General features: G+C 51.7%; 1 protein-coding gene across 3 annotated transcripts; it reads left to right on the top strand.

The window, feature by feature from the left end:
- Nucleotides 1–13,963: 13,963 nt before the first annotated feature.
- On the top strand, nucleotides 13,964–23,697 carry MLN (motilin). 3 transcript variants are annotated; one of them, XM_058733608.1, is made up of 5 exons: nucleotides 13,977–14,419; nucleotides 17,055–17,178; nucleotides 19,256–19,372; nucleotides 22,603–22,711; nucleotides 23,512–23,690. In XM_058733608.1, the coding sequence occupies exons 1-5, from the start codon at nucleotides 14,382–14,384 to the stop codon at nucleotides 23,517–23,519; spliced, it is 396 nt and encodes a 131-aa protein (XP_058589591.1). In that variant the 5' UTR covers nucleotides 13,977–14,381; the 3' UTR covers nucleotides 23,520–23,690. The 3 variants fall into 3 exon arrangements, with proteins under 3 accessions (XP_058589589.1, XP_058589590.1, XP_058589591.1); XM_058733607.1 differs by having other exon boundaries at nucleotides 13,972–14,419; nucleotides 22,603–23,697; XM_058733606.1 differs by lacking the exons at nucleotides 22,603–22,711; nucleotides 23,512–23,690 and having other exon boundaries at nucleotides 13,964–14,419; nucleotides 19,256–20,577.
- Nucleotides 23,698–26,330: the final 2,633 nt, after the last annotated feature.

Here is a 26,330-nt window from a genome sequence, read left to right as displayed (position 1 = left end):
AATCCCCTCCTTAGAGATTCATTCCTTTGAAAAGGGCATGTTAAAAATACAGATATTTCTGGAAGAAGACTGGTTAAACTGTCACTGTGATTTTAGACATGGGTGCTGCCCCCTTGCTGCTTTGCCTGCCCTCCCCCTGCTCTGCTCTGCATCACAGGAGCTGCCCCCAGAAAACGACATTTCCTAGGCTCCCTGCCGGCTGGCTTCCTGTCAGACTGAGCCCATGGCTGGAGACGGGTAGGAGTTAGAAGAGGAGAAGCCAGGGTATTTCTTCCCTCTCTCTGACTTGTGGTGTCTCTGCCTGTGGCTGCTTATCTGGCTAGTGGCTACATCTCTGCTGTGGCCTCAGCTTCCCCAGTTTGTCCCCTCCACGGTTCCAGTTCCAGCCTGGGAGGCCCGTTGGGCAGCCCCTTCGCCACATCCTAGCACCCATCAGGCAGCCTCAAGCCCTGGGCTGGTACCATCACCTCTTTCTCTTATGCCTCTATCCTGGTGGGGGAGGGCGTTGTGGAGGGGCAACGGGGGAGAAGGGCAGATTCCTGCCATCAACAACCTCCAGGGTATTTCCCCACTTCCTACTTAACTTCTCCAGCACCTCTGTAACTGGTTCTGCATGTTATATTCCCTCTGTTGAACTACCTGGCAAAGTTCTGTTTTCCTGCTCCGACCCTCGTTGGGATAGCTGCTCACACTTAAAATGTGCAACATGGAACTGCCAATTCCACCTGCCCCGTCAATTCTTCCTTCCTCAGTCCTCTTCAGGACTGTCCACACAGCATCCAAGTCGGAAACCTAAGCACCGTCCTTGATTTCCATCTATCCACCTATCTACCTATCCACCATCTATCCACCATCTATCCACCATCACCAAAGCCATTTCCAAGTACACATCTTGAATCCTTGGTTTCCTTGCCACCATCACCTCCCACCTGGCCTGTAGCCTCCCACCTGGTATCCCTGCTTCTTTTCCTGCCTCCCCACAATCCACTCTCCACACAGCAGCCAGAAGGATCTTTCAAAAGATCCCTGCCTAAGCGACCTCTTTGACCTTGGCCCTAGTAACTTCGTACTAGACACATCACCCGAGGCGAGGGAAACAAAAGCAAAAATGAACTATTGGGACCCCATCAAGATAAAAAACCTTCTGTACAGCAAAGGGAACAATCAACAAAACTAAAAGACAACCGACGGAATGGGAGAAGATATTTGCAAATGAGGTATCTAATAAAGGGTTGGTACCCCAAATCTATAAAGAACTTATCAAACTCAACACCCAAAAAACAAACAAGGCAATTATGAAATGGGCAGAAGACATGAATAGACATTTTTCCAAAGAAGACATCTAGATGGCTAACAGACACCTGAGAAGATACTCACCAGGGAAATACAAATCAAAACCATGATGAGATACCACCTCACATCTGTCAGAATGGCCAACATTAACAACACAAGAAATAAGATGCAGAGAAAAGGGAAACCTCTTGCACTGTTGGTGGGAACGCAGACTGGTACAGCCACTCTGGAAAACAGTATGGAAGTTCCTCAAAAAGTTAAAAATAGAACTACCCTACGACCCAGCAATTGCACTACTAGGTATTTACTCAAAGGATACAAAAATACAGTTCAAAGAGGGACATGCACCCTGATGTTTATAACAGCATTATCAACAATAGTGAAACTATGGAAAGAAACCAAATGTCCATTGACTGAAGAATGGATAAAGAAGATGTGGTATACACACACACACACACACACACACACACATATATATATATATATATATATATATACTGGAATATTACTCAGCCATCAAAAAGAATGAAATCTTGCCATTTGCAATGACATGGATGGAGCTAGGATGTATTATACTAAGCAAAATAAGTCAGAGAAAGACAAATACCATATGATTTTACTCGGGTGGAATTTAAGAAACAAAACAGATGAACATATGGGAAGTGGAAAAAAAGAGAGAGGAAAGGAAACAGACCATAAGAGACTCTTAACAACAGAGAACAAGCTGAGGGTTGATGGAGGGTTGTGGGTGGGGGATGGGCTAGATGGGTGATGGGTATGAAGGAGGGCGCTTGTTATGATGAGCGCTGGGTGTCATATGTGGTGATGAATCACTGAATTCAACTCCTGAAACCAAACTGTATGCTAACCAACTAGAATTTAAATAAAAGTTTGAAGAAAAAAATAAATAAAATATAAGATCCCTACTTAAAACCCCTCAGTGGCATCCCATTTGAATCCAGACTCCCGTCCAGGGTCAGTCAAGATATGTTCACTCATATGTAACACCAACTATTTCTGTCTAGTTTAAGGGGAAAAAAAGGCTCTGCTGGGGGATATCAGCCCTCAGGATTCATGACGGGAGACTCTAGGTTTGGAAAAGAGACAAGAAGCATCTTTTGGCAGGAACAGCCAGGACAGAACATACCCAAGTCTCTTAGGCCCCACATTCCCCATCACCACCCAGAGACAGCCTGACTTTCTTCCCATCTTTGGCTACTTGAGACTCAAAGTCCAGGGCAGGAGGGAGCAGCTGGCCAAGCCAGGTCAAGTGCCATATCCCAGCCAAGAGAGAAAGAATCTGGCCCCTCGCTTTCCCTTCCTTGTCCCAGAAGGGAGGAAGGGTGGATGCTGGATAGCCAAAGCATGATAAATATCCATAGGTGACCTTCAGGCACTGCATGATCCAGCTCTTGCCTTCTCTTTATCCCCAGCTTATCCACCTCCCACCAGCTCCTGCCTTGGTTCACTCCACACCACTCTGACCTGTCAGTTTCTAGAACATGGTCAAGTTCTTTCCTGCCTCTACAGTCTGTGTCAGGGCTCACCCTCACAGAGGAAAGATGCCTCATGATCCCTGCTTCCCACAGTCCTCTTACTCATCTTACTTTCCATGCTACAGGGATGGGAGGGGTAAGGGAGCTGCTGCTGTGTCCAACAGGTGTCCAGGCCATGCTCCAGTCAGCTGTGATGGGTGACCTCAAAGCCAACCTTCATGGCCAACACATTCTCAGAGCCCAGGTGTTGTCAAGGTAGTTTATGTGGGGCTGCTTCCCCGAGGGGGCACCCTCCAAAGCCAGCCCCCCCCCGCCTCCTTCCCAGGCTCAGCATCTTCCAGGGGGTGCTTCTCTTAGAGGCAGGGCTCAACTTCAGGCACAGGAATCCAGTCCCTCTGTGTGCCTTCCCCCAAACGCACCTCCTTCTACCACCCCCCCTCCCTCTTCACCATCCACAGCTGCAAAATTTCAGCAAAAGCATAAAAGACAGGTGCTTGTCTTTGGCTTTATTCTTTTAGAAGAAAAACAATGAAGAGATGAACCCTAAGAAATCAAGTGGGGGGAAAAATCAATCCTTCGTCCTGGAGAAATGTTAAATCAGCGAATTAAAATGCTGGAGATGAAAGTGGGACTGCCGGGTGGAGCCTGTCACACCCGCTCTGACAATGACAGTGTCATGATGGTGGGGGGATGCAGGCGATGTCAGCTGGGAGGCTTGATGTCAGCTCCCGCCCCCATTCTGCTGGCTCCTGAGTCCTCTCCTGCCAAGACTTCCCTCCAGCCCCTGGGCCCTCCTGGTCTCCTCCTCCAGCTTGGACAGTCTGGGTTGGGGGGAGCTCTCTTGCCTCTGCCCCTCCACCCCACCAAATTGTCCTGAAGTCCCCCAACCCCACCCATCATTTAGGAGAGTGCTCCCTAATGGTGGAGTGATATTGGGATTCATAATAAGCAATACATACTTGGTCTTCCTCCTTCCCCACAGAGAGCTCCTAAAACCCTTGGAATTTCCTAAGCGAGAAGAACAATGGGAGCATCTTTTGTTACAATGTTTGTTTTCTGGCTCCTGAGGCAGCCCCAGAGCCTCAAAGATGAAAGGAGTGCCTTGTTATTCATCACAAACCCCTTCTACTGCACCAAGGTTTATGTTAATGAGGTAACTTTTGGAAAGCACCTAAGGATGGGGTTGGTTGCCAAGGGGAACCAACCACTTATTGGAGGATTGGAATTTTCAGCCCCTCTCCTCCACCTCCAGGGAGGGGAGAGGGGCTGGAGATCTTGTTCAGCCACCAATGGCCAATGATTTAAACTCCATGCCAATGTAATGAAACTCTTATAAAAAAGACAAAAGGACAGGTTCGGAGAGCTAATGAGCTGGGAACACATCCACATGCCAAGAGGGTGATGTACTCTATTCCACTGAAACAGAAGCCCCTGTGCTTGGGACCCTTCTGGACCCCATCCTGAATACCTCTTTATTTGGCTGTTCATCTGTATCCTTTATAATACACTGGTAAACGTAAGCTTACCAGTCACGGAAGCTGACTTCTGTGAGCAAATCAAATCCAAAGAGAGGGTCATGAGGAATCTCCGATTTATAGCCAGCCAGTGCGAAGCCCAGGTAACAAGCTGGACTTCTAATTGGTATCTGAAATGAGGGCAGTCTTGTGGGGGTGAGCCCTCTAGGGAGATAGTGTCAGAATTGAGTTTAAATTGGAGGGCACCAGCTGGTGTCACAGAATTGCTTGCTGCTGTTGAAGAAGACACACACTGGAGATGGCCTCAGCAAGTTTGAAAAAGAGATAGTGGCCTCCTTGGTTCTCTCGAATACACCCCTCCATGACCCAGCCCTCTGCCTGCCTCTGTCCCAGAGAGAGTTTAGCCCTCAAGGAAATAGACTGCATTCCTGTTTCTTACAGACACTCAGTCCCCTGGTCATTGACTGTGACCATGGATCTTTTTACAGGAGGTTTCCAGGTGGATTAAGTTCTCCGGGGGAAACAAAAATGGGAGAAAGAGGTGGCTGACATCTGTGGACAAGGGCCCATCTGATGAAGCTACTCAACGAAAGGGGTATGAGAGAGGAAGCAAAGAATGTTTAGAGAAGAGAGAGAAACCCAGAGAGGCAGCCAGCAGGATAGAGCAGGGGTCAAGGGGGGTGGTGCATGGGCACCCCTCCCTGGAACCTGAGCTTATAACTGAATCAAGAGAGAATTTGCCCACCTACTGCACAGCAAGCCAATAAAAACTGACATCGAGTGTTTGCAGTGAAGAAACATAGGTTATTTACTGGTGTGGTACCACTCAGGAGAATAGGAAGCTAACACTCAAAAGTTCCAAACTCCCTGATGGTTTGTAAGTGAGATTTTTTTAAAAATTTTTAATGTTTATTTATTTGGGGGAGGGGGAAGGGGCGGAGAGAGAGGGAGACACAGAATCTGAAGCAGGCTCCAGGCTCAGAGCTGTCAGCACAGAGCCTGACGCGGGGCTCGAACTCACAAACCAGAAGATCATGACCTGAGCTGAAGTCGGATGCTTAACCGACTGAGCCACCCAAGCACCCAGTAAGTGAGGATTTTTAAGGGCAAAACTGGGGTCCAGGGTCTCCTGAGAAAGTGGATGCTGTTGATTGGAGGCCCATGAGGTCACGCTAGCAGGTGCTCTGGTGGAGCTTTGTCTGGCTCCCCAGAGGTTTCTTCCATCTCAAGAAACTTGGAATCCGAAAAATATCTTTATTTTTTATGTTAGAGATTTCATTAGGTAGATCTGGCTCATCAGGCACATGAAGGTGGTGTCTTTGGGGTGTGCTGATTCACTACTTGTAAGCCAGTGGGGTTGCGTCCCTACAGGTTCTTTGGCCAGTCCAGCTGTGCCTAGGGGTGATATGACCGCTAGTGTTTATTCTTTCGTCTAAACTGACAGAATGGACTACAGCTTGAAGCTGGATCCCAGACTGAGGGGGGGGGGTAGGACCTCAGGGGGGTAGGACTGTAGGCAGGACCTCAGGGATGGCAGCTTGTGAGCTGGAGGGTGAAGGAAAGGCCTGCTGCCCACCAGCACAGTTAGCGACACACCCAGACGGTTTCATCCTCTAATGAGCCCTCTTGTCCCCACGCAGCATCTGCCTGCGTGGGTCTGTGTGGTGCCACTGTCTGTGACAGCCTGGCCTTGATAAGCAGCTGTGTTTTAGGACAAAGTAGGGCCTTCTTGGCACAGTGCTGGGCCTATCATCAATGATAAGGGGACAAATTGGACCTCCTGTCCCCATACGGGCTTGACAAAGCCAGAGGCAGAGGGAAGGAGGGTTGGGCATGGGCGCCAGGGCTGCCTCTTCTTCTCAGGGCTCCTCTGTCTTGCGTGCTAATAGAGGACACCACCCACAGTAGGAACACCGCAGCGGAGCCTGCCCACACTCCTCTCTTGTTCTCCCAGCTCCCAGCAGGGTCACTGAGTACCCTTGAATGAGGGGTAATCATTCCAGAGATGCAGCAGGGGATGTTTTGTTGTCCATAGGGAAAAAGGAAATATACCCATTGGTGTAAATTATTCAGCCTTCCAAGTTCCGAAGCTGCAGGAAAGAATGCCCTGGGGTGGCCGGGGAGCCTGATTCAGCGGGGCAGCCTGGGATCTTCAGCACCACGGACAGCACCCGGGCCCGGGGAAGCCACTTAGGCGCCTGCAGGCTGGAGGACGCTGAGGGCTAGGCCCAAGAAAAGTGCACCCTTGAGGCCCTGAGAGCATGTCCCTTTCACTGCAGCTTGAAGGGACATGGGACAAGGAATGTCACCGCCAGGCCCAGTTGCCTGGTAATCAACCATTCTCAGTGCCCTGCATGGAAAGGCAATTAAAGCAAGAATTAAAAAGCCATAGCATCATTTAAAATCCAATAACACGGCTGGCCTGAAATGTGTCTTCAGTCTCTGGGGAGGGTGGAGGTGGGGTGTGGGGAGGTGCGGAGGGCAGAGGGATGTAGCAACAAGGGAAGAGAAAGAAGGGAAAGGGAGAGATGGTGGCACGGTGGTGGAGAAGGTTTCTGAGGCTCATGTGCCTTCCCACCATACTGCTTGTGCACCCCACAGGCATTGGAAGCCCTCCTTGATGACTCTGACCTCAAGGAAGTTCTCTCCTCTGGAGTCCTCCAGAGCTTACTGCCATCTCATGGTGTCCAGCCTTGGTTCCTTGCTGTCATCTTTCCTTCTCAACCAGACCAAATGGTCCTGCAGGGACGTGTTGTGCTTATGTTATCAGTGTCCACTGCCCCCACCCGACCCAGTGCCTAGCACAGAGCCGAACCCTGCATAGGTGATCATTAACTATCCATTGATTGGTTCAATGGCTGAAGATTTTGTCACAGTCCTACCCTTCCCCCCCATTACCCACAACGCAGCAAGACCATCCATAAAATGAGAATCATAAAACTCATGATCGGGGCACCTGGGTGGCTCAGTTGGTTAAGTGTCGGACCTCGGCTCAGGTCATGATCTCACGGTTTGTGAGCTCGAGCCCCACATCAGGCTCTGTGCTGACAGCTCAGGGCCTGTGGAGCCTGCTTCGGATTCTGTGTCTCTTTCTCTCTCTGCCCCTCCCTTGCTCACACTCTGTCTCTCCCTCTCTTTCTCTCTCTCAAAAATAACTAAACATTTATTTAACTTTTTTTTAATGTTTTTATTTTATTTTTGAGACAGAGAGAGACAGAGCATGAGCAGGGGAGGGGCAGTGAGATAGTGAGACACAGAATCCGAAGCAAGCTCCAGGCTCTGAGCTGTCAGCGCAGAGCCCGATGTGGGGCTCAAACTCATGGACTGTGAGATCATGACCTGAGCTGAAGTTGGATGCTTAACCGACTGAGCCACCCAGGCACCCCAAAATAAATAAACATTTAAAAAAATTTAAAAAAAAACTCATGATCTTCATGACCCTGTGTATTGAACACAAAGCAAGTCTGGCCATTTCCTCCTTTTGTTTCCAGAGTCTAAAGGGGGTTTATGCACACTCCTTCATGTAAAAGCTCTGAATTTTCTTTTCATTCCTAAGAGACCCAGAGAATTTCTAATCTGCTAAAATGACGGTAAACCTTTTCCCATCAAATAAAGCCCTCCTGCAGGTAATCTTCCTGTCACAAGCTGACTGCCTTGATGTGACTTGGAAGTGAGTAGGGATACTGGGTTCCCTTTCATATTCCATCCTCCTTAGGAAAATCCTAAACCGGGAGGATTCAAGTTTGATTGGAGCTGTTCTTGCAATTTATGCCTCCTGCCCCTTGGGAGCTTACACGTGCCTATTTTAAATAAATTCCCCCTTTTTTCCTCTCCCTTTTACAAAGAACAACTGCAAATCTTCTCTAAGGATAGCTTTTCTTTGGGGTGGAATTCAGTTCTGACAGTCGAACATTCATGAGATGAGCCCTGGGTGAATAATGATTAAATGAATTATCTCTGTGATTGGGTCTTGCCTGGGACCTGGGGGCGTTCTCTCAAAGTCCCGCAGTGTTGTTTGGCTGCAGTTTCCCAGTAACTTCGTTGCTCTTCCAAAAGGAATATTATTCTAGGAAGTAAAAAAGGACAAAAAGAGGAATGGGCGCTGCCAGGGGAGGCGAGGTCGAGCTCTAACGCCCCTGTCTTCAGAGCTGCTTTGGGCAGTTCTTGTTTACGATCCTGGTAGGAGCAGCCAGCCTTGCCGCTATCTATCTACATCACTCTCTCCAAGTTCGTCTTGCCCCCGTCCTGGCTCCTGGGGTGCCTCTGGCTCACCCTACTATCCCCACTGAGATTTTAGGACCTGCCCATTTGACACGTACCTCACTTAGATGTGGCACACAAGAGACCACAAGGGTTTAGGACCTGAGCCGCATGCTCAGTGTGGTGGCAGAACAGGTCTCTGCTCAGCCAGACATCTATGAAGGGGCTGGAGCACCAGACCTGAGCAGCAAACAATTTCTGCTCAATTCCTGGGTGAACTCACCCTCCTCCACTGTGCATCGTCCACCACACTTGCCCAGACCCCACCTGGCCACCCAGCCCTAGCCATGGACCCCAGAAGAAACAGAATCCCCTCCTAGCCCTGCCACTCACCTCCAGAGTGGGCTGATGGGAAGGAGGTCTGTGTGACTGCCACAGCTGTCAACCGTAGAAGCCGCATGTGACCCACTGTTGCCATTAGCAGCCACTGGCAGCCCCCCAAATCCAAAACCCATCAGCCCAGCAGAGGTGGGGGAGTCACTGGAAGAGGTCGGTTGATGCACCGGAAGAAAAAAGTTTGGACAGCCAGCTCCTTTTACCTGAATCTACCCTGGATTAGGCTGACATTTGAAATGATTTTGGCTCCCATCCACACGGCGTAAAACCTCTACCAAGACTTCTTTCCTTCTTAAACATGAAAGCACAAACTTTTCTCAACCACAGACTTCCTTAATCATTTATGAAAGTTTGTCAGCTGTCCCTGCCTCCATGTTCCAGTGCCTCGTGCCCGCGGATCAGGGTGCTGGGAGCCACCTGCCCTGAAGGAGTTGAAGAGGAGACAGAGGCTTTGCCTTCCCTTATAATTAATTCGTCACTTCCAAAGCCATCTGCTTTCTCTTCACACACACCCATCACCTCCATAAAAATATAAATACACATATTTAAAATTCAATTACAAGGCGACTTGATGTCGCCAGCTCAATTAACAGAAAGAACAGAAAAAAACAAATCCCACCAAAGTCAGCCCATAGACCCAGCTCTTAGCACCTGCATCCTGTCCCTGGAAAAAAAGTTATGTGACCTCTTTTTGAAGTTTTATAGCAGCAGCTTTGGCGATAAACCCCCATAAATAGAAAGGGAACCCAGAAGCAAGTTAGTGACTGGGACATTTCTAGGAGTATATTAACCACCTGGGGAAGTATTGACCGGGAAGTCGGCAGGAATGCTATTGTAAAACTCAACCGAGCCCCCAAGTTCTGTGCACACCGTCAATAGTCCACAAAGCTGAACTGAACAGGAAAACATTTTATTGGATTGTTTTGGGTCCAGGTTGTCGGTGCACATTGAATGGACTCAACAGGAAATCGGAGATGCAAGAATGTTAATTCGAGTATCAGATGTAACACACAAGAAGCTCAACAAATTGGACATTAATTCTGGACAGACCCTGTCCGAGTTTGTTTTCCTTTCCACGCACACTATTTCTACATCAGGGGTTCTTGGGGTATGGTGTCCGCTGTGTATCATTTCTCGACAAATCATTTGTGACTTCTGAAAAAAGACCCTGAGCCATAGAAGGAAAAGAATAAAAATACCCCATAAGTCACCAAAGCCCGCGTCCCATGGGCCAGGGCACAGTTGTTGCCTAAAATACATCTCTCAGTGCTTGCTTGCCCTAGTTTCAAGTGCCATCACCATCAACTAGTATTTTTGCTCATGAGCCCAGTCACACACCTCTAGCTCCACGAGGGACCCCTCCCCCGCACCACTCCTGCACTTGACGCTGTGTTCTTTGCCTCTCCTTGGCCTGTGCTTAACGTCAGCGGTGCACATTTAATTCTTACCAGCATTCGGGCAAGCCGGCCTTTTCGAAATCTTTCATTTTTCATTTTTATACCTTAAGCTTTGGCACTCCCAGCCATCCTGGGGCTATTTTGACTCATCTGAACTCTGTCTTCCCCTGGCCACCGTCCTCTGCCTCTTTGAAGGAACCATCTGGAAAACACAGCCATGTGTGCACCTCCATGCCTCCTTCCAAGGGCCCCCAGTTGCAGCTTTCCTTCTTTGCTGGCCTCCCCTCGCCATCCATATCTTCATCCTGTGTCCCCAGGGCCTTGATGACATATGTCCAGCAGCTCACCTGGCCTTTTCCAGCTTGTAGTTCTGAGCTCCCAACGTCTTCTCATATTAGGTCTCTGTCCTCCTGATGTTTGTTACATCTCCCAATTCAGTATCATCTGCAAATTTAATTAACATGCCATTGCCTCCCTGTTCCAGGCCATTAATGAAGATGTTATGGCAGTACCCAGCAAACAATATTTTCAAGGTCAGGAGGAGAGGAGAGCTTAACGGCTAATACTTCTGCCCAACATGGGGGAAAGAGGCAATCAAGTGCCCACATGTGGGTGGGTTTTTCGCCTCCCCTCTGCTTCAGCCGCTGCACGTCCGTGGCAACTCCCGTTTGGAGAATGAAGGACATTAGATTATACCTCCCTTTTGCTTTTGTCCAGTTTCTAGCTGGAGAAATAGCCACTAATTGAGCATTTGTAGGGAGAGACGGTGTACATGGTAAAGACAAAGTAGTCGTTATTAGGCTTGTTATCCACCCATCGCTCCGTTTCTGAAGCACGACCCGTGACCGTGGAAAATACACGTCGAGGGCCAAGACACCCAGCAGAGAGGAGAGAGAAGACATTTCCCCGGGGAGACACTTTCCCTGAAGGGCTGACCCTCAAGATCCACAGCCAAGAGGGGCACGAAGGAGAAGCCCCTTCATCTTTGCAGGTTGTGACCCCAGAGCAGAGCCTCCCATTAGTCCACGTCCTCCTCTACGTTCCAAGGGGTGGCTCACTGTGAACCCTGATTTGCCTTTCTTCCAGGGCAAACTGCAGATCTCATACCGTAATATTGCAAATAGCTTGGATCAGAAGTACTGAATCACGGGAGAGTTCCAGGATAATGCAATTCACGCCCAGAGAATTGATCCCAGATTATTTACTGTTTCCTGCATCTCCTTTCTCCCCATCTCTCACTGTAGGCCTGTCTCGGGTTCTGAGGTTCCCATCATTTCTTAGACAGAGTATCTCTGGACCAGAGCCCAGACTGGCCCAGCAGAGGCAGGGCCCGGGTCTCAGAGCCCTGGTGCAGAGGGGTGGTGAGGAGAGGCTTTGAATTTCCCCTTGTGCTTGGTGGACGGCCTGGCCCACCAGCTGCAGCCCTTCCTGGGTCCAGGTCTGGCCTCTCCAAAACTAAGAACACATCAGAACAACCTGTGCTTGTCCCAGGTGGTCAGCTCAGACTGCATTGTGCTCAGATACCTTGCGGGGGGAGGGGGGGAGGGGGGTGGGCCTGGCTTAGGAGAAAGTGGTGGGTTTGTAGAATTACCACAAAGCACTCACTGTTAAGGGCCTTCCCCAGCTGTAGACATCCTACCTGCTCACTCATCAAGCATCAAGCGGCAAAAAAACACAGCGGCCTCTGAAGCCAAACTTTGAATCCTGGCTCTGCCATTTTGATAGCTGTGACCTTGGGCCCATTGTTTCACCTCAGTTTTCCCACCTGTAAAATGGAATAATATCCATACCAGCTTCACAGTGTATGTTGTGAGATTGCAAGAAGCTGATGTCTGGCTGTTATTTTTTACATATCAAGCACCTTCCACACTCCAGACACTGTCGAGGTCAGGGGTAAGCAAATTTTTTCTACAAGGCCCAAATAATAAATCTTTTCAGCTTTGTGGGTCTTAATGTCTCTGCCCAACTATTCAGCTCTGTTGTTGTAGCCCCAAAGCAGCCATAGACAATAAGCAAATGAATGGGAGTGGCTGTGTTCCAATGAAACCTTATTTATGGACTCAGAAATTTGAATTTCATATATATTCACATATCACCAAATATTATTCTTCCTTTGATTTTTATGAATTATTAAAAATGTAAAAACTACTTGTAGCTCGTAAGCTATGTAAAAATAAGTGGCAGGTTGGATTTGTCCCGTGGGCCATAGTTGGCCTGCCCCTGGTCTATGCATGAGAGACACAGAAACTGACGTGTTCCCCGGCCCCCCTCCCCGCCCCACAGGAGTCCATTGTGCAGACGAGCCTCCCAGAGCCTGGGTAGGTGATGGGCTCCTTCATTACCCTCGTGCTAACCTTGTCCCTACCAAGGTCTGTGACCTGGTCTTAAAAGCCACTCTTGCAACCTGGGGCAGAGGGGAGTGGCATCTCAGTTCCAAGCCCTGGCGTTTTAAGCTCTAATTTCTCTGCGATAAATCTCGAAGACTGCAGAGACCCAGTGCACCCGTCTGACAACAGGCAGCCATCCAGCGAGCTGGAGGAGGTCTAACCTGGCGTCAGAGTAGAATGCAGAGACCCTGCTGGCCGGAAGCCTTGCTGAGCCAGGGGTTTAGAGGTTATGTGGGCTGGGTTTGAAGCACCTGCACTTGTTTCTTTCTGAGAGGAAAAGCCACAGCAGACTGGAGGACTGAGGGGGGTGGGGTTCCTGGACAAGAAGCAATCCCCATCTGAATGTTTGGGGCAGTGTCTCTGGAAGGTGCTAATGGCCAGTGAGGTTCTCCTGGAGAAATGGCCTCTGCTAGCCCAGACCCTCTGGACTTCACCCTCAGTCTGCCCCAGCCACCTCCCAGATTCTCCTCGCCCTGCCCTGATGACCAGACCCAACCACTAAGCCCCTTCAAGACACTATGAGGGCCCCCGTTTCTCCCCCCATCAAATCCAAATCCTTCTGCCTGGTTTCTAAGAACACCCACACTCAGACCCAAGAATGACCCTCTCCCCACCCACAGGGAGACCTGCCATCCTATGCCATCCTTTATTCCTGCGTATGCCCTGTGTCCCAGAAGCCCCCACTCCCATCCTCTGCCATGTCTGGCCACGACCAGCCTTGACCCTTGTATAGAGAGACCTTGGGGGTCCCTGGCCGACTCAGTCAGTAGAGCATGCAACTCTCAATCTCAGGGCAGGGTTGTGAGTTTGAGCCCCACATAGAGAGTAGAGCTGACTTAAAAAGAGAGAGAGAGACCTTACAGTGGGGTCACCGAGGAGCTCTTTCATTGTGCCTCGGTTTCCTTATCTGCAAAATGGGACAATTAAGAGCACCAACGTCATGGCATCGCTGAGGCTTCATTAGAACATGCGTGTCAAGCATTCCCGGACCGTGTTCCAGAAACGGCACTGGCCAGCAGCAGCAGTAAGCCCTGACTCCCGATTACAGTCATCTCTGCCCTGTTTAAATCTTTCACTTCACCATTTGAGTTATACAATTACCATGAAACGTGCCTGGATAGGTGTCTCATCTCCCCCATTTAAGCTACAAACCCACAAACCTTCTGTATCACACACCTTACATGCTTTCTTGACTCCCACAGAGTCTCTGTTGCTCCACAGCCCTGGGTCTAGACTGTCATTGTCTTTTCATTAGTCGCTTTAAACTGCCACACACTCCTGAGCCTTTTCTTTCTTTTGTGAGGGGCTTGGGGGGGGGGGAGGGGGGGGAGGCTGAAGGCAAGTTATCTTTCTAATACAGCACTCTCTCTGACAGCCCAACAGAGAATCCGATCACTAAAGAGCTGGCCTGAAGACACTCAACAACATCATATATTTAAGTAACAAAAAAGAAAGGGCTTTTGTTAAAACGACCCTCTGAGCGGCAGCTAAGTTCTAAGTGGACGGGAAAGTGCCATCTGGGTGGAAGCTGGCCTCCACCAAATCCTGACTGTCGCCTTCTGGGAAAGCCCCAGAAGTCCAATGACGTGCCAGGCCCTGCCTGTTGTTTCCGTGAGCTTTGAGAATCCAGGCTCCCCACCCAAAGCCCCCAAGGTGTGGCCAAAGGTTAACGGGCTCCCAAGGGAGGGCTAGAGGGCCCATCAGACCAACCAGATAGCAGATATAAGGGCGGGTCAGATGAGCCAGATACCAAAGGAAGAGCAGAGACAGACAAGGTCAGTGCCACGCAGACCGTGCTGCTGTGAGTAGCGACAGAGGAGAGGGGTGGGGGGAGGGGGAGTTCGGCCTGAGCCCCAAAGCAGAAACCAGCCCAGTCCAGAGATCTCTCCTATGTCCCTCTGCCACCTTCAAATACTTAACTAGGCTTCCGGCTGAAAGCCCCGAGCTGATTTCCAGAGAAGCAGGTTGAAGCCATACATAGTGGGAGCACAGGCAGGACAGCCCCGGAGGCACGGAAGCTGGAGGGAGGAGGAGTGGGTGCAAGTCCTGATAAAAAGGAAGCTGTCTGGGATGCGTGGTGCCATTGACTGCAGGCCAGGTACCCAAGCCAGAGCTCAGCATGGACACCGGACCCCACTTGGCACGAAGGCTTTGCTCTGGAAAGTTCAGGAGAAAGCTGGTCCCTAGAGAGATTACAGGACGGGGCATCTCTTACCAGGTCGGGTGGTACCATGGGTGGGGGGGAAGGAGACAGGTGCCCGCTTATCCAGAGCTGATCACTTGAAGGCTGGAGCCCCATCGCTGGAGATGGAAAAGGGACATCACTGGCTCATCACACAGTGAAAAGCTCTCCCACTCCGAGCTCCCAGAAACACAAATGAATGTAGGTGACATGCCAACTGCCAGTTGGATCAAGAAAATGAGCAGCAATTGGATTTTGCCTTTTTTTATTTAAAGTTTTTATTGATTCTTATGGAGTGAATGAAATGCGAACACCGGAATGAAAAGGGCTCTATAGCATCTCTGTGAAGGAAATGGGACGCCATAAATGTGACATATCCGTCCCCACTGGGAGGGAAACAGGTCTCCACAGACGCGCCATCGGGGAAGCGTAGGAACCGGGAGGGGGAGAGTGCCTGGGAGCTCTCCACCCCCCACCCATCCTCTGTTCCCCTCCAGATCCTCCCGGGGCTGGGTCTCGGCTTCCCGAGGGTCCGCCTTCAGTGGGTGAGTGGTCTTCGGACCCCACTAGGAAATTTGTATGTAGCTGGCATGGGAGGCTTTGGCTGCCTGAGCTCTCTCATCCTTTCTCATGGAGTGTTCGCCAGATGGAGAGAGAAAGTAGGACGGGGCAGAAGGAAGGATCGCAAGAAGGCAGAGGGAGCATCCTGCTTCATAGCAGTGGCTTCAGATGACGGAGGAGACAGGTCCCAGGGAAGAGGCAGGATGCAAGACCACAGCCTTCGAAGATCCTCTCCAGAGGGGGATTTGGGGTTGGACCCGCAGAGAAACTTAGAGGCCAGTCCAGGGCACGACCCTCTCCCACCAGCAGCCCCGGGCCGACTCCCCCAAAGCTCTTTATCTGCAACCCTGTGATCACCCCCACGCCGGCTGCAGCAGGGGCCGCCCCTGGTCTCGTTTCCTCGCTCTGAGGCCTGGCCCCTCCCTAGGTCTTCACCTCTCTAGGCCTCCTCCCCTCCCCAGATTTCATCTGCTCCCAGATGAGTGGGAGGATCATGTGAGAGAGGGCTTAGAAGGGGACACTGAGCACCGGGGTAATTACTTACAGAATCAACTAAGGCTGGCACCCAGCAGGAAGCGCCCTTTGCCAACCCCTGCCACTGGACCATCCCGACAGGGCCTGAAGTCTGCCCAACTGACCGCATTTCTTTCTTTCTTTCTTTCTTTCTTTCTTTCTTTCTTTCTTTCTTTCTTTCTTTCTTTCTTTCTTTTCTTTCTTTTTTAAATATTTATTTATTTTGAGGGAGAGAGAGAGCATAAGCAGGGTAGGGGCAGAGAGAGAATCCCAAGCAAGCTCCATGCTCAGCACAGAGCCCAAGGCAGGGCTTGAGCCCATGACCCTGAGATCATGACTTGAGCTGAAATCAAGAGTTGGATGCTCAACAGACTGAGCCACCCAGGTACTCTCTGACCCCATTTCTTAAGCCGTTGCACTCTTGAGGTCACCACACCCACCTGGTCCCTGGCAACTGTCGGCGGCCCACCTTCCGGCCCACCATTCCAGACCTACTCCCATCCTGGGACACAGGAGGCCCCACACAGGCACGCAGGCACCCCCAGCACTCGTGGCATTCTGAGGTGGGGTGGAGGGAGGTGCGGGGCAGAGGTGAACTCTTGTCGTTTCTAAATGGTAACCAACAGGCAGCTAGCTGGGGCTCAAAAGAGTCCTGTTTCCGAGCCAGCGCTGGCCCCAGAAGGGTGGAGACCCCACTCCCAGCTCCGGGATGCTGCTCCCTGCTGAAAATTTCCATCTGGCTCTGCCTTCCCCTGGGGCAAAGGGTCCCAGCCTCTTTCTCTTCAGACCCAAGGTCTTCGCCTGGTGCTTCTGGGGACACCCAGAGTCATCAGGGCCTGGGTCCATCCCAGGGAGCAGTGAGGGCTCCCTGAGTCTTGGGGCACCATTCTGTTGCTAATCTAGAGTTTTTCTTCTGAGACATGGAGTCCTTCCCCCTTCACGAGCTTTGGAAGCTTTAGAAGACCTCACCGGTAACAAGGGTGGCTGGCGTGTGGGATGCTTCTCCCCCAGTTGTGTGACGGGGGCCGGACGGCCTCTCCCAGGCACTTGTTCACCTCTCTGGGGCAGAGAAGGGCCGAGCGGCTTGCTCAACATCACAGCTATCGGCAGGGTGTGCGCCGTGAACCTGACAAGAGCTTCTTGTCGTTGTTCAGCCCCAGGATGGTGTCCCGCAAGGCGGTGGCTGTCCTGCTGATGGTGCACGTGGCCGTCATGCTGGCCTCCCAGACGGAAGCCTTCGTTCCCATCTTCACCCACAGCGAGCTCCAGAGGATTCGGGTAGGAAATCCCCCAGGCTGCCTGCCTCCCCAGCGTGGTCCAAGTGACTCACAGCTGCTCAGCGCTGAAGTGGTGTTAGTCTCTCTAAGGCACAAGTGTCCTTGGGGGAAACCCACGTTTAATCAGCTGCATAGCTGGCATCAGTGACATTGAGGGGAGCATGAAGGACCCAGACCCAAGCTGACCCCAAACTCCAGCTGCCTCCCTGCCGCCTTCATTCCCCACTAGCACCAATCAAAGGTGACAGCGGCTCCCACAAGTGACATCTTTTCCCACCCCTGCCCATCCTTCAGAGGAAATTTTCAATTAACAAGCCGATAAATATTTGCTGAGCATCTCCGTAGTACAAAGGGCCACCCTGGGTGAGAGGCCAGGCATGCGAGGAAATCGAGGAACCTCCGTCTTCAAGGAGCAGGCTCAGGAGCCAATATACAATCCTATGAAAAATTCGCTAACAATAGAAAACAAAGGGACACGGCACAAGGCAGGACGGGATTAATTGCCCAGTAAGTGATGCTGATGGTTAAGTGCTAAGTTCAGAGGCGGGAGAAGCTCCCTGGGGTGTCGGAAGGGAAAAGGTGAGAACTGAGCAGGGGTCTTCAGAGAGAAAGAGGGGGCGAGGAGTTGGTCCCCCACGGAGTGCTGGTCAGAGCCTCTTCTTTAGAAGCCAGAAAAGGGGCCTGGGTGGCTCAGTCGGTTGGGCGTCCGACTTTGGCTCAGGTCATGATCTCACAAGTTCGCACGCCACATCGGACTCTGTGCTGACAGCTCAGAGCCTGGAGCCTGCTTCGGATTCTGTGTCTCCCTCTCTCTCTGCTCCTTCCCTGCTCACATGCAGTCTCTCTCTCTCTCTCTCTCTCTCTCTCTCTCTCTCTCTCAAAAATAAATAAACATTTTAAAAAATATTAAAAAAAAAAAAACCCCGGAAGAAAACAAGGCAGGCTTAATGGAACTCAGGCAGCAGGACCTCTGGAAAACTGGATTGCCAGACCTGGCTCCCCGTGCCTTCTACTTTAGATGTCAAGCGGTTCTGAGTATCTTGTGCAGATATTTGTTTCTCTTTGACCTGAGGAGCTGGATGGGACTGTCATGTCCCACCTGTCTGAGACTCGGCTCCAGTAGGGACAAACATACGAATCCGTTCTCTGGGAGGTCGCATGGCCTCTGCACCTCCATACTCTGTCCGAGGCAAGCTTCCACATACCCAGTGGCCTATGTCCTTTGCAGAGGCAAGGCCGCCCCCAGCTCCCCTTCTTCAGGGGTAGACATAGAAATATGGAAGAGAGGCAGCAGGCTCTCTAAACATAGTTTCTCTACCACCGGCTTCCTCTCCAGAAGGGACAACCAATTGTTCTAGAATCACCGTGTCGCAGGCAAGGCCCAGAGCTGAATCCCAAGGGGGTCATTAGAGAAGCCAAAGGATTGAGGTGTGTCTGATCTCGGTGGCCCGGGACCTGGCAAGCAGGATGCCACGTAAGGTTTAGGTCTGGGCAGAAACAATCAACGTCGGTAGAACATAAACTAGCAAAATGGCAACCAAAGAACGCTTTGCGTTGATCTGCTCTGTGGTTTTGCTCCTCAGAATTGCCAGGCACCGGGATTTCTATGAAGAAGCTGCAAACTCCTTCCTCCATAATTCATCTCCCTGTCTCGCCTCTTATAAATCACCTCCCAGGGACTCCAGTTTCTGGGCCACCCCATGGCGCCCTCCCAGGCGAGGCTGTCTTGCCACCTTTTTTATGGGCTCTCTGTGAAGAAAAACACATTTTCACACTTAATATGCATGAAGGGCAGCCCTTATTTTCAGCATTTTAACTTAATTAACAGTAACAATCTGGGTGCAATGCTTGAACTACAAAGGAATGGATTCTTCTTCAAGTTGACCTATTGGCGAACGACTCTGAGGGCCATTTGTAAGCCGTTGGGTTTCTGGAACTCCTCGTGTAGAGGCACCTGGGAGAACTCTTTTGGCCTGTGGGAAGCTCAGACCACTTAGCACCCTGGGCAGAGACAGGCGAGGGCCATCTGGGCGGTGGAGAGATGGCAGGTTTTGTGCAAATTTGTGCTCTGCCCTTAGGAAAAGGAGCGGAACAAAGGGCAAAAGAAATCCCTGATTGTACAGCAGAGGTCTGAGGAAATGGGCCCTCTGGACCCTGTGGAGCCCACAGAGGAAGAAGAAAACGAAGTTATCAAGGTGAGCAGACAGGGGGACAATGCAGAGAAACCTAGTGTGGGGAAGTGTTCCCCCTGCCAGCCACAGATTGTTCTGGAACACAGCAGCAAACTAGACATTCAGGCAACAAGTTCCATCCTAGGAGAGATACAGACACCAACAATGACACAGCTGTCTCAAATAAGGCACCGGATAAGGAGGCATGATAGAGGGTGAGGGGGTGGGGGCTGGGGGCACTGCTTTGGCTAGGAGGCCTCTCAGAGGAGGTGACATTTATTTGATTTGGAACCAGAATGATGAGAAGGAGCCTGTCATGCAAACAGCTAGAGCAAGAACGTCCCAGAAGGAAAAGGGCCGGCAAAGGCCCTGCTCAGGAAGCACGCGGTAGGTGTGAGGCCCCCAAGGCCAGGGCACACTTGGGAGAGGACAAGAGAGTGGCAGGGCCTAGTGGTCCAGGCACCATGTCTGGAAGGTCACTGGGGAGTTCACAGCAGGGAAGTCATCTCATCTGACTTAGAAAGACCTGGGACCGCACAAGTGGAGGCAGGAGACGAGTCAGGGGGCAACTGCGGTCACCAGGAGACAGAGGACAAGGGTGCCCTGGGAGACGACTACAGTGTCAAGACCCAGGGCCTGGGGCCTGCAGTGCTGCGTTAGGATGCACAGATCGTGGCGGCCTGAGCGAGCCTTGAGTTTGTCCAGTGCGGCTCTTAAGTTCTCAGCCTCATTTATCCAGATGAGAAGACACTGAGCCCTAAGTGTGAAGCATGGCTCGGTTCTGGGCCCTGGCGATAGGGCGGTGAACAAAACAGATACATCCTCCGAGCTTGTGAAGCTCACACTGCAGTGGGGGACTGAAAATGAGATGCCAGAAGGACGGGCAGCAGACTACAGACAGGATACAGAAACAAGCATCATAATGTGGCCGGTCCTAATAGGTGCCGTGGAGGAAAATAAGGCAGGGACTGGAGGCAGATGGGTTGCAACCTCAACAGGGTGGTCAGAGCAGGCTTCACAAGGAGACGGTATTAGCGCTGAGACCTGGAGACAGTGAGGCAGGGAACCACAAAGATATCTGGGGGAAGAGCATTCCATGTGGCAGGAATAGTCAATGCAAAGGCCCTGAGGCAGGAGGAAGCCTGGTGGAAGAGTGTGGAAGAACAGTGAAGAGGCTGGAGTGGCTGGAGCAGAGGGAGTCAGGGAGGAAGAGGGAGGTGGGACCAGATCGTGGACTTTGTAGGCTATTGTTTGGACTTTGCCTTCCCTCTGCTGAGGTGGGAGTTGCTGGGGGCTTTGGAGCGGAGGAGGGACATGATCAGATTCACATTTTAGAAGAGTCTCCCCAGCTTCCGTGTTGAGAGCAGCCCGAAGGGGCAAGGGCAAGATTCGGGAGACCACCGAGGAGCTGCTAGCACATCCAAGAGCCCAGGGCGGTCAAGGTAGAGGCAGAGCACAGTGGTCAGGTTCTGGAAATAATTTCGAGTTAGAAGCTCTGAGGATTTGCTGAAAGAACGAATGCAGGGTATAAAGAAAGGGAAACGTAAAAACGAACTTTGAGGTTTGGGGCCAGAATACCTGGAAGGATAGATTTGCCACTCAGGAGACGGTGAAGCCTATGGTTGGCTGCAGGATGGCAGGAGGAAGGTCAGGAGGTCAGACAGGACCTGTGAACTATAAGATGCCTGGTGGGCATCCAGGTGGAGGCGTCGCACAAGGCAGGTGTATATAGCCGTCTGGACTTCAGGAGCGCTCAGGGCTGCAGACATCAATGTGGGAGGCATCGGCAATTAGCTGGAGTTTCAAGCCAGGACAGTGGGATTCTTAAGGGAGTGGGTATGGATGGAGAAGGAAGGGCTCCAGGACTGAGGGGAGGACACTTCCCTGTAAAGAGGCCTGGGAGAGGAAAAGACTGATATGCAGAGAGAACGAGGGCCTTGCCAAGGTCACAGTCAGGGCAAAACTGAGCTGGACACCAGCCAGGGGTCTTTAGACCCCATCAGCTGTCCATAAACAGGGAGGTCGGTCATGGCCTCCTCGGTGCTGTCACCACCCTGGGTGGTGGTTAGGGGGTTAGGGGAGTGTGCCTTTCCTTCCCACATGCTCCTTGGGCTCCCCAGGAGGAACTGGGGGTGACTGGTTCAGCTGGCAAAGGGGAGCTCCCTCAGGACTGCCCTCTGCACCCAAGGCAGTTTAAAGCACATGTTACATCCTGTGGAATGCCTCTCAGAGGCTGAGGGTGAGGTACCCGTCGTCCCCTTTCCATCCCCCTAGAACATGATATACAGGCCAGGAGGTCCTTTCCAGATCATTCCGTCCAGCCTCCTCATTGTAAGGTGAGGACACGGCAGGGCTAGAGGCCAGAGCCCACGGGGACCCTTTGCTTGCCTTCAGGCATCCCAAGCCCATTTCCCACCACCAGTGAGGGGTGGGGGTGGGGGGCCTGGGACTCCTCCATCGCGGCTTTCCAGACAGGCAGGCAATCTCCCAGTCTGCCAGCTGGTTTGCAAACCAAGACCACTGAACCAGGAAGCTCTGGGGGTGACAGCAAGCTCAGCATCCCCGGCTCTGCCACAACCACCTTTCTTGGTGATGAGCCTCCAAACAGCAACTCTGGGGTCTCGCCTGTGTCCCCACGGTGCTAGAGAAGACCTGGTGGTCATGGGCACAGACCCTGGAGTCAGCTCTCCTGGGTATAGCACCTTCTCCCTCTGCTACTGAGTACCTGTGTGGCTTTGAGCGAGTTATCCTACCCCTTTGTCCTCCCTTTCCTCCTCTGCAGAATGGGGACACTAATGATCCCTACATCACAGGGTTATTGAGAGGCTTAATATACACGAAGCGTTTAGAATGGTGCCTGTGCCCTAAGGCTTCACAGTGCTGGTTATCATTACTCAGGAGAAGGGGGAGGGAGAGTTTCCTCCCACATGAAAAGACAGGGGCAGGGTGGGGGCAGTGGGTTCCTGCAGACCCTCCTCTCCTGTCCCAGCTTCCCCACCAGGGGAGGTTTGTTGATCGTCCCTGGGCAGCAAGTCCGGGGGACTCCCAGGATCCGGGCCCCTGGATCGAGTTGGGGGGAGGTGCCAGAATTCCCTGCCGGGTCCTGGGAGGCCGAGGCTCCCAGAGGATGGGGCAGAATGGGGCCGCAGGGTGGTGTGGCTCCTGGCAGTGCCTCCTGCCGCCCGTGAGGCGCCCAGGGGTTAATGGCGCTCTCCGTGTCTCTTCCTTCTTGTTAACTCTGCCTTATTTCACAGCTGACTGCTCCTGTGGCAATTGGAACGAGGATGAACTCCAGGCAGCTGGAAAAGTACCGGGCCGCCCTGGAAGGGCTGCTGAGTGAGGTGCTTCTGCCTGCCCGGAACGGTACGGGAGGCAGGGCGCCTCTGCCTCTGGGGCTCAGCCTTGTCCACCCACGTTAATATTCCCAGAGTGCATCTGAGCAGGGTTTGGGGATGGCGATTTGTTTTTCTGCCTTGTGCTTGAGAACATGAAGTGGTCTTCTCCGGGAAAGGGTGCCCCCATCTCGGATGGAAGCCTGATCACAGAGCAGGGGCTCAGATGGCTCCTGGGGACCAGGGAGGCCCAGTTCCCCAGCCAGGGGCATCTAGAGGCCCTGCCCTGATGGTTCAGGCCCCTTTCCCAAACACCCTCCTGGCAGAGCTGACCACGACAACCCACCCAACCCTCCCCCTGCTCCAGATCGCGTGTTCCCTCCCAAAACACCACCCAGGCCGGGCAGTTCCTCTGAAGGAAACCCTGCGGCAGTCTGGCCGCAGAAGCCTGCATTTTCTTTATCTGTTCTACAAATCGAAGTCCTGAGCTCCACGTGGCCTTGCCCGGTTCAAGGTCTGCCCTTCAAGGTCTGTCAGAGCCACTTGCGCAAAGCCAGGACTTGTCTGACAAACAGCCACTAATTACTTCTCAGGGTCCCCAGGAGGAGAGGAGAGAGGTGGGGAGTTGGTGTTTGAAATGGAAGAACCGGGAGGTTAAATGACTTGCCCCAGGCTACAGAGAAAGCTAGAGGCAGAGCTTCCAGAAGCCTGGCCCAGCCTCCCCTGGGGGCGCCCCCTCCTCCCTGGGTTGGCCCTGGGTTGGCGGCCAGGCTTAGAAGTGGACCCGCTGAATCTACCAAGCTGCAGACCTCCTGTGTTTTTCCCCAACAGACAAATGACAGCCCGCTCCAGGGGAAGGTGGATGAAACTGGGAGCGCCCTCCCACCCGAGGGAGACCCCGGAATCTGCATGCCCCACAGCCGGGCTCCAAAGGAAAATACTCTCTCCCAAGCAAGCCCCCTCCGGCAAATAAAGTGGCAAATAAACAGAAACGACTCTTTTATTTAATATTTTAATTTTTAAAAGCCAAACCCCGGGTTATTGCATAAAGGGGGGAAAAAAATGAAGCTCAGAGGGAGTTAGCCGTAAATGGCACATATACAGTAGCAAAACGTGTGCCTTGGCTAAATTCTCCGTTCAAATATCACGTGAGACCCACGGAATTGCAACATTTGTGCCGGTGAGGAAACTGAGGTCCAGAGAGATGGCATTTTCGGCCCACACACCAGTCGGTGGCAGAGCGAGGAATTCAGGTCTCCACTTTCTGTTTATTGGCAAACTCAAGGTCTAATGGGCTGGAGAGCCGTAAGACTTCTGTACTCAACCCCTTGCTGAGTGACTTCCAGCTAGCCCTTTAACCTCAATGAGGCTTTGCAAAAGCCAGGTGGTAATACGTGCCTTGAGATGAGGGTACAGGCACGAGCAAATTACTATCATTATTATCACCTTGTGACTGCATGCTCCAGCATCCGCAGCAAAATTCCACAGTCAACCCACTGATTTCTGCCTCCTAAACAAAACTGGATGGGAAATTTCATTCTAATTTAATGTTACATTAATGGATGTTCATTTATTTATAAACTGGGGCCTTAGAGGAAACACAGCTCCCTCTACCCATAGGTTATCAGCAATTAGACATGAGGCGCATTCCGTATTTCCACCCACCCCAACCATTGCGAGAACTTAGCCACAGATAGTAGCTACCGGAACAAGACGACCCCAACCTTTAAAAAGGATGGTCCTTTGGGGGTGCTCTGAATGGTCCTGAGGAACACCCAAGCCTTACGTGGGACCCACCCTCCATGCTGCACATTCCCACAATTTCCTATGCACGTACTGATCATCCCAAGGGCAGCTGCAGGTTCCCAGGAAACGCTGCCAAAACACTCTGTAATAATTGGAGAGAGGGCTGCACAGGGCAGGGGAGAAAAGGGAGGGAGAAACGTAGGAATCTACAAAGCATGCTGTTGGGGAAAACTGGATCCAAGACTCCTCCTCGCCCTTCGGAGTACCACCACGCCATTCCCGCCATTATCTGGAACCCATTCCAAAAAAGCAGAAAAACCATTAAACGGTCACCGGCTCCTTCTATGGAGAAAACACTGCTTTTGTGTCTTTCCCTGTGTCTCTGCTCAGGATCTGTCCCTACAGTGAGACTACCTTCCCCCATCACCAGCAGGGGGCGCTCACCTCCCCCCCCAAGCCTCCCCCTCCTCCCTCCTCCCCCTCCACGCCCACCACCCCGCTGGGGTTTTCCTTAAGATCCTGGGGCTGAATAGCAGTGTTGAAATAGGCGCCAAGGAGAGAAATGAGACCCCGAGGGGATCATGCCCCAGGCAGTCTGCATTTCTTAAAATGGGAATTGGCTCCGCAACCACAGCACCTAGAGCCCCGTTCAAAGCTCCGCGCTGTTGTCCCTGACCCTCACCCAGCGGCCTCTGATGTGCTTCTCAGTAATGAGCCGCAACAGGGACCCAGCCACCACCTGCATCTGTATGCACAGTGCCCCAGCCGCCTGGTTAGACGTGTCGGCTCCTTTCTTCTCTCCTTTTCCTCCTCCTGCCGCTGTTCAATTTCTCACAATTGGCTCAAATAATTCTTTTTCTCCGAGTTCCTCGGTTTCCAGCACAGCAGACTCGATTGCTTACAGGACATGCACAGCCCTGGAAGAAATTAAAACTGGGGGGAGGTTGGGGAGGAGACTGTGAGCTGAGCCAAGACAAAATGACCACATTTTCACAAAACTGAAGTAAAGACAGACACACTCCTGGTTAAAGCGATCCACTGCCAGGGCCAGGCCCCAGCCAGGAGCAGAGGACTCTCCCAGTCTCTGGGAGAGTGCCCAGAGGAACCAGTCAGGTAAGGACGCCGTTCTTCCTCACAGGTTACTGAGGTTTATCTGGCAAAATCTGCAAGAATCTCTCCAGAAAACTGGCAGTTACGGAGAGTTACAGATTACCCCTCTTCGTCTGGAATGTACTTTACACTTAACAGGACCACTGGTAATTACAGGGCGACCTGAACCTAGCTTCACAAGATGGAGATGATGAGGTATTTTCTCGGCAACCACATCGCTATGATTTTATAATTACTGAGCTACGTGGATTTGCCATGAAATTGAATAGTTAAAAAGCAAAGAGTAATTGCCTGATATCTGTACTCTGTAATTTAGTGTAATCTAATCATGGACAAAGCCCAAAAGAAAATGTTCTGAAAGCATTACATTTTTCTTCATACACAATTCGCTATTGACATCAGGGAATGTATTCTGTGCCTCTAAAGGAACTCTTAACCCACAGATCTCAAAGTGTGGCCAGAAGAATGAGAGTTTTGTTACATTTTCAGCCGATTATGAAAAGCGGGCGACATAAGTGCCCATTACACCTGTTCTGGCATTTCTCTGTTGAGTCCCGTTGCCCCTTCGTTGACCTGGAGAGATTAAGGTGCTCTCTTCTTCCCCAGGGCACCGAGATGAGGCAGCCAGAAGCTGGGCAGTGCTGGGACCAGTCAAAACCTGAGCCTAGACGGCACCCACTTTGTCGCCACTTTTCAACCACGCTCTCCCCGTGCCCCACCACTCCGCGGTGGGACCCCACCCGAGATGTGGTTCCAAGGAAACTTGGCGAGATGCACGAGGCTGGTGAGGAGGT

The sequence above is a fragment of the Neofelis nebulosa genome, chromosome 6, assembly GCF_028018385.1.
Source record: "Neofelis nebulosa isolate mNeoNeb1 chromosome 6, mNeoNeb1.pri, whole genome shotgun sequence".
Classification (NCBI taxonomy): domain Eukaryota; kingdom Metazoa; phylum Chordata; class Mammalia; order Carnivora; family Felidae; genus Neofelis; species Neofelis nebulosa.
This window is presented reverse-complemented; position numbering and strand designations above follow the sequence as displayed.